At 45.6% G+C, this 12180-nt stretch overlaps 1 protein-coding gene across 1 annotated transcript; it reads left to right on the top strand.

Annotated features, from left to right (window-relative positions):
• The first annotated feature begins 2171 nt into the window (after positions 1 to 2171).
• On the top strand, positions 2172 to 10351 carry hoxb1 (homeobox B1). The gene is made up of 2 exons (XM_003222651.4): positions 2172 to 4082; positions 9173 to 10351. The coding sequence occupies exons 1-2, from the start codon at positions 3377 to 3379 to the stop codon at positions 9511 to 9513; spliced, it is 1047 nt and encodes a 348-aa protein (XP_003222699.1). The 5' UTR covers positions 2172 to 3376; the 3' UTR covers positions 9514 to 10351.
• The last annotated feature ends 1829 nt before the right edge of the window (positions 10352 to 12180 follow it).

A 12180-nucleotide genomic window follows, 5' to 3' on the forward strand; every position in this document is an offset into this window, starting at 1 on the left:
ACTAGGCGCTCAGCCCACGAAGAGAGCCAGCAGAGGGTTCAACCAGGCCAAAAGTTCACTTGGAGAGCTAAGGGGGAATTCTGTTTTGTTTGGGGGGTTTTCCCCCCTTCAGCTCAGCCAATTTGGCCCTGAGAAACATTTGCTGGGAAGGCAAAAGCAGGCGTGACAACCTCACCTCTCTCCTCTCAACGAAAACAAGGCATCCTAGTGTATTATTTGAGCTTGTAAAATCACCAAGCCTTTGAGATGCTACAGCTTTCCTGCTGCAAATCGAAATTGGCGACTCCAGTACTAATCCAGCTTGGCTCTGTGTTACGGAATCACTGGGTTGCTGTGAGTTTTCCGGGATGTGTGGCTATGTTCCAGAAGCATTCTCTACTGACGTTTTGCCTACATCTATAGCAGGCATCCTCAGAGGTTGTTGAGGTCTGTTGGAAACTAGGCAAGTAAGATTTATATATCTGTGGAAGGTCCACGTTGGGAGAAATAACTCTTGTCCGACCACACAGAGAAGCCACTGAAATCCACAAGCACGTGGACATTTTCAACACAAAAGAGGAAACCATGGAAATGAACAAAATCTGGCTACCCAGTATTTAAAAAACTCTAAAATCAGAGCAATAAATAAAAAACAACACTCAGCAAACAGGGGAATTCCAGACAGAAAACAAGTGGATAATTTCAACAGAAAGGAGGACAATTTCAACAAAAAGGAGAAAACCACGAAAATGTGGCTACACAGAGAAGTCATTGAAATCTACAAGCATGTGGACAATCTCAACAGAAAGGAGGAAACCATGGAAATTAACAAAATCTGGCTACCAATATTTAAAAACTCTAAAATCAGGACAGTAAATAAAGAGCAACACTCAGCAAACGGGAATTCCAGACAGGAAACAATCAGGACCAGCTAACACCTCCCAACAAAGGATTCCCCCCAAGCAGGAATCAGCCAGGCTTTGAAGCTGCAAGGCTTGTCAATGCCAATCAAGGTGATTAATTGAAACATTCACACCTGCCTCCAACAGACAAGAGTTTTCCCTCCCACCCTGGACTTTCCACAGATATATAAACCTCACTTGCCTAGTCTCTAATGTACCTCAACAACCTCTGAGGATGCCTGCCATAGATGTGGGCGAAATGTCAGGAGATAATGCTTCTGGAACAAGGCCTTACAGCCCGGAAAACTCACAGCAACCCAGCTTGGCTCTCTTTGGTTGTCTATAGATTCCTCGCTCTTCTTTATTTCCATTTGAAGACTGATTTGAAAACCTCCCAGACAAAAAAGAGCAAAAGCCTAGCGCCTGCCAGCCAGTGCTGTCATAATAGTTTCTGAGGAGAAAAGCAACAAGGGCGAGAAATCGTGTGAAAAACCAGAGGTGGAGAGGGATGAAAATGAACCACAACACCAACGCAGGGAGAGATGGCTTTAGAGAGATGGATGGATAGGGTAGATCGCGTTTCAATTTCATTCGGGCTCTCCCCACCCCCACCCCACCCCCCTCTTTCGACAAAAGGCAAATTGCATTTCTAACTTTATTTCACAACTCATTAGAATGTTGATTGAATTAAATTGCTCTTAAGCACTCCGCTTCTAGACACAAAGGCGAGGCGCAGAGCGAAGCTATTCGGGGGCTTGTGATTTTATTTTTATTTTTTTCCTTGAAGGGACAGCAAAGAAGCACTTTAAACAAACTCCATAAACGTGGAAGTAGCTTTTCGGTGATTAATTTCTTGTAACGAGGGGAGGGAAAGCATCCTCTGTCGTTCTTTCCCCTTCCCACCCTCGCCAAGCTGGAAGAGGACCCAAACTCTTCTCTCAGGATGGAAAGTTGTGATGATTTTTGCCACCTTCTTATGAATTGGAATTTGGGGAAGCGGGGAGAGAAGAATGACTTTGGGTTGGGTTGGGTTTTCCGGGTTGTATGGCCATGTTCCAGAAGCATTCTCTCCTGACGTTTCACCCACATCTATGGCAGACATCCTCAGAAGTTGTGAGGAACATTCCACGAGGTATATTGGAAAGTAGGTCAGTGAGGTTTATATATCTGTGTAAGGTCCAAGGTGGGAGAAAGAACCCTTGCCTGCTGGAGGCAAGTGTGAATGTTGCAGTTGGGCACCTTGATTAGCATTGAATAGCCTGGCAGCTCAAAGCCCGGTTGCTTTCTGCCTGGGGGAATTCTTTATTGGGATCCTCTATTAGCTGGCTCTGATTGATTCATGTCTAGAATTCCTCTGTTTTCAAAGTGTTGTTCTTTATTTACTGTCCTGATTTTAGAGTTTTTTAAAATACTAGTAGCCAGATTTTGTTCATTTTCATGGTTTCCTCTTTTCTGTTGAAATTGTCCACATGCTTGTGGATTTCAATGACTTCTCTGTGTAGTCTGACATGGTGGTTGTTGGAGTGGTCCAGCATTTCTGTGTTCTCAAATGAATCAATCAAGGCAAACTAACAACTCCTAACAAAGGATTCCCCCAGGCAGTAAACAGCCAGACCTTGAAGCTGAAAGACTGCTCAGTGCTAATCAAGGTGGCTATTGCAACATTCACACTTGCCTCAAATAGACAAGAGTTCTTTCTCCCACCCTGAACATTCCACAGATATATAACACCCAATTGCCTAGTTTCCAACAGACCTCACAACCTCTGAGGATGCCTGCCATAGAGGTGTGTGAAATGTCAGGAGAGAATGCTTCTGGAAAATGGCCATGCAGCCCGGAAAATTCACAGCAACCCAGTGATTCTGGCCATGAAAGCCTTCCACAACACAGCGAAGAGTGACTTTTTAACACATAGAAGGGACCTTGCATAGTCCTGATTTCTCCTCCCCCAGCTCTCTTTCCATCCTGCTCCTTCCTTCCCCCAGCCTTTTTCTATCACTTCCTTTTCTGCCCTTCTTCGTCCGAAGTCTTTAAGGGGGGAGATGGGGAGGAGAAACACACCGCCCCCCCTTGACACCTCCGTGTTGTTAATCAGATCGATGGGGAAAAGTTTGATTGAAGTTCCTTTGTCATGCAAATGCCAAGGACTTGATGGATGATGGTAGATATCTGACAAACTTCGGGAGGCCTTTGCTCATTGGGCTCCAAAGCCAACCCCCTTTCCACCCTACCCCCCAACCCCATACACTCTACACCCCCCCCCCCCCAAAGCTCCTCCAAGAGTCCCTTTCTGAAGGCTCTAGGAAGGCGGGGTGGGGCTATGGGGGCTCCTGGCGTCGAGGTCCATAGATGGGAAGGGACTCTCTCTCCTTCTCCCTCGCTCGCTTCCCTCCCCCCTTTAACTTTGACATACTATCCAAAGGTTGTAGGGCAGAAGAAATCCCCGTAAAACAGGGCCACCCTCTTCCATCATTGGCACCGGAACAATACCTAGAATGAACTTCTTCTTAGACTATGCAATTTGTAACCGTGGGACGAGCGCCTACGCGCCCAAGGACTTTCACCATCACCACCAGCAGCAGCAGGAGCAGCAGCAGCAGCCCTTCGACCCAGGAGCCCCTTCTTTCCCATCTGGTCCCGGTGCTTCTCCAGCTTGTGACAGCTACCCTTCAGACGGACGCTATGGGGCGGCTGCTGGACCCAGCGCCCAACAGCACCCACAGAGCTTCCACCACAATCAACACCACCAGCATCAACTGCCTCCCAACCCCGCTGGCCTTGGTGTCCCCTTCGCCCGGCCCTCCCAGCCTGGGCCAAGCGGCGGGGGCTTCTACGGAGCAGGCTTCCTCAACCAGCAGTTCTTCCTCGGCCCCACAGAGACGGAGGGCGCCTACTTCCACCAGCCTTCGGCCTACCCGGTGGCTTTGGCGGCCCCCTCCACGCCTCCGTCGTCTTCTTCGGCCTCTCCTTCTTCTGCTTCGGGCCTGGGGAGCCTCCCTGACAGCTTCTGCGCCGACCCCACGGGCCAGTTCCAGCCTCCCCATCTCTATGGGACCGAACAAGGCGGCTATTTCCCTTTCGGCAGCCTCTCGCCCCCTTTGCCCGAGCACAAAGACCCCAGGGCTGCCTCCTTGACCCAACCCGGGGCCACCAGCCAAACCTTCGACTGGATGAAGGTGAAAAGGAATCCCCCCAAAACAGGTAACTCCCAGGCAGCACCTTTCCCAAGAGAAGGGGAGAAATGTAGAGTCCGGAAAGCCACCTCCTTCCACACCGCATCCAGGATGACTCCCACCTTGTCCTACCTCAGAGCATCCCAAGAGAAGCTGAAGACATATCTATGACCAAATTGGGGAGAGGGATTGTTTTGGGACTGCAACTCTTAGAGCCCTTCCACACAGCCCTATATCATAGTATATCTCGGCAGAAAATCCCACATTATCTGAGTGTGGACTCAGATAACCCAATTCAAAGCAGATATTGTGGGATGTTCTGTCTTGATATTCTGGGATATAAGGCTGCGTGGAAGGGCCAACATGACTGGGGATTTGGAAGGTCCTAATTCTCTCTTGGGCACCTTCCACACAGCTGAATAAAATCCCACATTATCTGCTTTGAACTGGAATATATGGCAGTGTGAACTTAGATAACCCAGTTCAAAACAGATTGTGGGATTTTCTGCATTGATATTCTGGGTTATTTAGCTTCCTGGAAGGGCCCTCAGCTTATCCAGTTCAAAGCAGATATTGTTGTATTTTCGGCCTTGATATTCTGGGTTGCATGACTTCATGGATGGGCCCTCAGCTAACCCAGTTCAAAGCAGATATTGTGGGATTTTCTGCCTTGATATTACGGGTTATATGGCTGTGTGGTATGGCCCTTGGCCACAAAGAGTTCTCTCCTCTATTTAGATGCCTTTCCAAGACTGTCTTTACCACCAGTTAGTATATCCAGAATTGCAGATTTTCCCCTTTGTCAACCCAACTATTGAAAGGAAGAGCTTAGATTTTGAGAAGAGAATGTGTAGAACAGATGATGGGATGGGGATGATGCTCCCAAAGATGGCAGAAGGAAGAGAGAAGTCCAACATCCTTGCCTTAAGCCCTGGGCAGAGGTCCAAAAGAAAAGGGTTACAATTGCAGGAAACGAAAATGTTTGTGACTTCAAGCTTGTCGATTTATGTTGACCTCATTAATTTAGTAGGGCTTCCCTAGGCAAGTGATACTCAGGTTGGAGCTACATGGCCCTATATCCCAGACCAGTGTAACTCCAACCTGAGTATCCCCTGCCTAGGGAAGCCCTACTAAATCTGATCCCAGATTATCTACTTTGAACTGGATTATATGAGTCTATACTGACAAATAATCTGGGATAAGCAGATAATCAGGGATCAGATTCTGGGATATAAGGCAGTGTAGATCCAGCCTCAAAGGTATTTCTATTTCTTAGATCTGAAATATAACCTACAGCATCTAATATTCATTGCTGATCTCCTGCCCCAGTAGTAACCAGAGCTGATCCTGCTTAGCTTCCAAAATCAGATGGGATAGGGCATTTAGGAGAGTGAATCCTGCATGGGGTAAATCAGGCCAGGAAATACTGCTCATCCCAGAGAAACATCCACAGAGCAACAGGGACTTTCCCATCCCACTTTGGGTATTAGAAACTTTAGTTCCATTACATGTCTTGTATTAGCCATCCAAATAGTACAGTATGCCTTATTTCCTGCGCTCTATGGAGATCTCTCTTTTCAAGCCAACAAAAAAGAGAGTCTCCACATCAATCAAAGGAGGGGACAGGAGTTGGCTTAGAGGGAAAGTGCGCCTTTCTCCCCACCCCCAACCCCTCTAGGCCCAACATAACACACACACAAGACGCTGGTATTTCATTCATTCTTTGTGACACCAACCTTTGGGTCTCTGCCCACTCCTAAATATGTTTGTGTTTCCTGGAAATGGTTCTGTCTGAGGTGAAATGAGGTGAAGGGGATGCTCCATTGTCACAGGCCTCAACAGAGTTACCTCCAGGTTTAGGGAATTGAGAGCTACCTTTCACAGGATCTAGAACAATAAATTTATGGACACAAAGGATCTCAGTGTTCAGGAAAGTTCTCTTTAAGACTATAGATCCCAGAATCCCCAGAAGCTGTAGTTCTAAAGAGTAAGGATTCCCAGTTTTGATCCTAAAAACCTTACAATGAGTCAAGGTACAAGGATAAGCAGAAAGAGAGACACCTCCTACAAATATACCCCAATTATTCACTCCTGTAAGCTTCATTAGTTAAAAATAGGAAAGTCCTGACTTAGGAAAGCCGATTTTAGCACTGGATTTTGTTGGGTATCTCGAGCCCTAATACAATCCTGTATATGGAGTGTGGGAGAGTGAGGGCCCTTCCACACAGCCATATAATCCAGAATATCAAGACAGAAAATCCCACAATATCTGCTTTGAACTGGGTTATCTGAGTCCACACTGCCATATATTCAGTTCAAAGCAGAACATGTGGGCTTTTATTCAGTTGTGTGGAAGGGGCCTATGTTTCATCTTTGTGCATCTTTGATTTCTGGAGGCTTCTTTGCATACAAAAATCCCCATATAGATGGCTCATTTCCACTGTAGAATGAATGCAGTTTGACCCCACTTTAACTTCCATGACTCAATGCTATGAATTCCTGGGAGTTGTAGTTTTACTCGTTTAGCCCAACTTTCTAGCTTCTGTCCATTCCTCATCCAAGCCAGGCTGGAATCAGGAATAACACTTATTTAAATTGCCTTGATTGGGTGAATCTCCTTTAATAGGGATCAATCCATGACTAGCTTTGAGGTTCTGGCTTTATTTTAACGCCTCATAAAGCAAAGGAGGTTCATCCTCAGTGTGGGAAAGAAGGATTTACAATGAGATTTAGGGATGGAGTAATTGTGTTGAATTAATACATTTGGGGTGACTTTAAGGACAAGATGGTCTTGGTGGTGGTGGTGGTTTGGGAATCGAGGCAAAGGTATGGAACTAGAATTGAGGGTTTCCTTGTGCCCAGGTCGGATTCAGAGGATACATTTGTAATGCCTCCAACATGGGGCAGAGTTTAATTCCTTCATCACTAACCAATCCTGGAGTCAATCGCTGCAACGAATAATAATGTTTCCAGGCCAGGGTCAACCTCAACGTGTACTTTTCTGTAATATTACTATTGCCTTGAATGTTTCTATTGGGAGGGGAGGTCGCATTTATCAGAATGTTTGGGAGCCTAGACTGAAGCCCCTTCTACACTGCCCTATATCCCAGGATCTGTTTGTCTCAGTTTACCTGGCAGTGGAGACTCATATAATCCAGTTCAAAGCAGATAATCTGGAAGCAGTGCAGTGCAGAAGGGGCCTCAGTCCCTGGAAGCTAGTTCCATATTTAGTTTCCCTGACCGTCTAAAGTTGTTGGTTTATTTAACTATTATAAATCAATCAAAGCGAAAGATTCTACAACAAAACAAGCCCATTTGTGATGCAACATAGGACGAGGTGTTTGGGTTTATTAATATTAACCTTAGTCTGATTGTTTGCTTCAGTTAGGGAAAGCCAGCTATGTAAATGTTGATTTATCCAGTTTTTTTTTCTATCTGTTCCGTTTGGGATGGACAAGCGGCTTCAGCCCATTGTAAATCCTCTTTGTGAGCTGATCGGGATTAAAGGCGGAGCATAGAAAGAGGAAGGGAAGGCGGGGAGGGAAGGTAGTCAAATAGTTTATCAGCTTGCATCATATTATAGAATGAATGCTGTTTGACACCACATTAATGTAGTAATGTAGTAATGCCATGGACGCCTGGGAGTTGTAGTTTGGTAAGGCATTACAACTCCCTGATTCCATTATTGCAAAGGGCAGATATCCCTTTGGAAATAAATCCAATTATAACCTTATTGAAAAGGAAAAATGATGTCATATCCGTTTGGCAAATGTAAATCTCCATAAACACGTGGCGACCACCTTTTGAAAACCACTAGTCAAGAAAAGAATGATCTTGTTAAAAATCAACCCTTTGAACAAGTGATATTTATAAGCATCATGTCATGGCACACAGGTAACTCAACTGTTAGACGAACCATATCATATTTTGTCTCCAAGGACAAAAACATACCACTACAAAAATATGTTTGGTTAGCAGAGCATGGTTGTTTCTTTGAAGCTGAAATTGCAGTTGCAGTTGTAATTGCCCAAAAAAGACATACAGTCCCTTGAAACCTCTTAGTTTAAAATATGCACTCAGAGGTTTTTTTAAAAAGCAGTCTTCTTTGAAAAATAACATATCTTGTTTACTCACAAACAACTTGTATTAATTCACCATACAGGCACATTTCTTATTAAAGTTCAGTTATAGATAGGATGTAGTTCTCTATGTGTATTGAGGACACAGGGTATCATTCTTAATCAATAGTCCATAGTCTTTAGATATAGTTGTAGTCACTGAAGTCCATAAGTCATAAAAATGTAAAGGTAAAGGTTTCCCCTAACGTTAAGTCCAGTCGTGTCCGACTCTGGGAGTTGGTGCTCATCTCCATGTATAAGCAGAAGAGCTGGCGTTGCCCGTAGACACCTCCAAGGTCATGTGGCCAGCATGACTGCATGGAGCCCCGTTACCTTCCTGCCAGAGTGGTACCTATTGATCTACTCACATTTGCATGTTTTCGAACTGCTAGGTTGGCAGAAGCTGGAGCTAACAGCAGGTGCTCACTCTGCTCCCCGGGTTTGAACCTGGGACCTTTCGGTCTGCAAGTTCAGCAGCTCAGCACTTTAACACACTGAGCCATCGGAGGCTCCTCCATAAGTCATACTTCTCTATTAAAGTCCAAACAGCAACATGCATTCACCTCCACTGGGGTGTCATGCAAAACATGCATCCATCTCCACTGAGGTGTAAAGCAGACACTGAATATAAAATGGAGTTCTGAGTCTGAATATGCTCAGTACAATCACAAGTCTATAACCCCTCCCACACCAAAGAGGGACAGCCAAACTAGCAAATCAACATACACACAGAATACAGGTTAGAAAATATATACATTAACAAAACAAATAGTGAGAGGCTTGGGAGGTTGCTATTTCCAACGTCCATGGCAGTTAAAGTGGTGTCAGAGTGCATTTATTGGACAGAATCTATGTCTCTATAGAGTGAGTTCCCACCGATTTGGGGTCCCGGAGAGCAGTGTGGTTTGGGATGAAGTTGAGGGAGGACCAGAAACGTGAGGTCGGCGATTCTAACGAGCGACTCCCCCGTTGTTTCCGCCTCCCTCCTCTCGTTGCCCAGCGAAAGCCTCCGACTACGGCCTGTCCGTGGCTCCGGGCAGCGCCCTCCGGACCAACTTCACCACCAAGCAGCTGACGGAGCTGGAGAAGGAGTTCCACTTCAGCAAGTACCTGACGCGGGCCCGGCGGGTGGAGATCGCCGCCACGCTGGAGCTCAACGAGACCCAGGTGAAGATCTGGTTCCAGAACCGGAGGATGAAGCAGAAGAAGCGGGAGAAGGAGGGGCTGCTGGCCGGACCCCCCCTCGCCAGCGCCAGCGCCGCCTCCGCCAAGGAGAGCGCCTCCGACGAGTCCAGCGGCTCCTCCACCCCCGACGCCTCGCCCGGCTCCGGCTCTTCTTGAAGGGCAAACATCCAGCAGACTGGGTCCTTCTCCCCCTCCCCGCACCCCACTCTGAGAAAATACCCCCCTTTCTAACACCCCCTGCCACCAGAACAGCACTAGCTGTTTGTCAAAGGCTATCACAGCCCGGAATCACTGGGGTGTTGTGTGGTTTCCGGCTGCGTGGCATCTGTGGCCTCTGAAGATGCCACAGCCTCAGATGCAGGCGAAACTTTGGGAGAAAATGCTGCTAGAACCAGTGTTGGGGAATCTGAGCTGTTAGACTCAAAACAACCTTCAAAGTTGGGATGATTCCACCATAAATATAGCAGAGTACCAGAAGTAAACTTTATAACCAGCAGAAACCACTTACATGTGATGAACTGGGATAAGCTTCCATTCCTTAGGAGGGCTTAGGATTGCAGAGTCAGAACTTTGGGTTCAAAAACATTTATTCAAGTAAAAGAAATACATTCTTCATAGAAAAGGGTCTTGGAGCTAACTAGCTTATTAAATCTCATTTTCTAAAGAGGTAAAAGGGTAAAAAAGTTCATGCAGCGAATAGTGATTAGCCACATGGATAGCCCAAGGCAATAAAACTTAAAAAGGAAGTTGCCTCACAGAATTCCATTGCTACACCATCAAATAACCATGTCTGTTGGAGGCAGTTGTGAATGTTGCAATTAACCTCCTTGATTAGTAATGAAAAGCCTTGCAGCTTCAAAGCCTGGCTGATTCCTGCCTGGAGAAATCCTTTGTTGGGAGGTGTTAACTGGCACTGATTGTTTCATGTCTGAAATTCCCTTTTTTCAGAGTGTTGTTCTTTATTTACTGTTCTGATTTTAAAGGTTTTTTTCAATACTGGTAGCCAGATTTTGTTCATTTTCATGGTTTCTTCCTTTCTGTTGAAATTGTCCACATGCTTGTTGATTTCAATGGCTTCTCTGTGTAGTCTGACATGGTGGTTGATAGAGTGGTCCAGCATTTCTGTGTTCTCCATTAATATGCTGTGTCCAGGTTGGTTCATCCAAGTTCTCTGCTATGGTTGATTTCTCTAGTTGAGTTAGTCTGCAGTGCCTTCCATGTTCCTTGCAAGGCTTTTCAATGCTAATCAAGGTGATCAATTGCAACATTCACACTTGTCTCAAGCAAGCAAGAGATCTTTCTCCCACCCTGAACCTTTCACAGATATATAAACCACACTTGCTTACTTTCCAGTATGCCTGGTTGCCTGCCATACATGGGGTGAAATGTCAGGAGAAAATGCTTCTGCAACATGGCCATACAGCACGGAAAACTCACAGCAAACTAGTGATTCTGGCCATGAAAGCCTTGGACAACACCTTCCTCTAATGTTTCTGTGGGTTGGATTAACTGGTCTTCCATCCCTTTACAACTACCGTTCTCTGTTTTTCCCTTTATCTTCTTCTATTCCCAGTAACACATCTCCCAGGATGTCTCTATTGTTAGCTTTGGAGCAAGTCCCTTTTCCCTACTTGTAGGGCAGGGAAAGATTGGCGTCCAGCAGATTGGGTTCTTTTCTCCCCACCCGGTAGAAATGCCCCCCTTCTTCCATTCTCCACCCCCAGAAAAGCATCCGCTATTCTTCCCATTGCAGCCCAACTAGTTATAGGCAGTTCCAAACATCCGACTTACAAATGACTTATAGTTATGAATGGGGTGAGACAACAGGAAGTGAAAGAAATCTATTCCTAGGAAGAGAAATTCACTCCTGACAGAGTTATCATGAGGGTAAAGGTGTCTCAACTGAAGCTGTATCCCTAATCCTTGTTTCCACAACAAGCCAAATATTTCAAAATCCAATTATAACAGGGACAGAAAGTGAGGCAAAATCTTCTGAATTTGCACAGACAGCAAAAAAAGAAACAAAAACAAAAACAAGCACACACACACACCACAGAGGTATTAACCCATCCCTGTGCTATCCAAAGCTATATCAGCTATATTAGCTTTGGATAGCCCAGAGAAGTGGTACCACCCCTGTGGTATTTTTTTTCCTGTCTGTGTCCCTGTTCAGAAGATTTTGCCTCACTTTCTGTCCCTGTTATAATTGGATTATATAGGTGTGTGTGTGGCTGGAAGTAGACTTTAAAAAGTACCTCTTCTGTCTTACATACGAATTCAACTTTAAAACAAACCTACAGAAATTATCATGTCCGTAACTTGGGGATTGCCTGTCACATCCATAGCATCTGCTCTGCTCCATGGCCAAGAGACTTATGGAATAAGGGCAAATATGTGGGAGGAACCGATATGAAACCCCAACCAGGAGCACAGTGGGAGGGTTTGGCTCTCAGGATACTTCAATTTTCCACCTAAGCTTCTTGCTGTCCTATGTCTTCAAGCCAACATCCATGGTTCCCTGAGTCCTAATCCAACACATAGACCGCCAGACCACCTTGACTCTGTGTTTCCTCCACTCCATGGTTGTTCACAGAGGCATCTACCACCACTGGTGGGCCAGCGCCACATACTCACATCTCTTTCATACTCCAGAATTACAGCACATTGTAATTCTGTGAGGCACCTTATCCTTTTGGTAGAACGTTCTAGTGAAACTAGCCAGGCTTGCTCAGGATGGAACCAGGAAGGCTGAAGAGGTATCAAAATCCTATAATTGTGTGATGTAAAAAAGATCTGAGATTGAAAGACTTTGACAATGGGGGA

Source organism: Anolis carolinensis, chromosome 6, assembly GCF_035594765.1.
Source record: "Anolis carolinensis isolate JA03-04 chromosome 6, rAnoCar3.1.pri, whole genome shotgun sequence".
Classification (NCBI taxonomy): Eukaryota; Metazoa; Chordata; class Lepidosauria; order Squamata; family Dactyloidae; genus Anolis; species Anolis carolinensis.

Excerpts from the sequence above, each read along its gene's own strand:
- hoxb1 (XM_003222651.4), top strand. The coding sequence starts at position 3,377 with ATGAACTTCTTCTTAGACTATGCAATTTGTAACCGTGGGACGAGCGCC. Across the intron at positions 4,083-9,172 it reads AAGGAATCCCCCCAAAACAG|CGAAAGCCTCCGACTACGGC; the intron begins GTAACTCCCAGG and ends CTCGTTGCCCAG.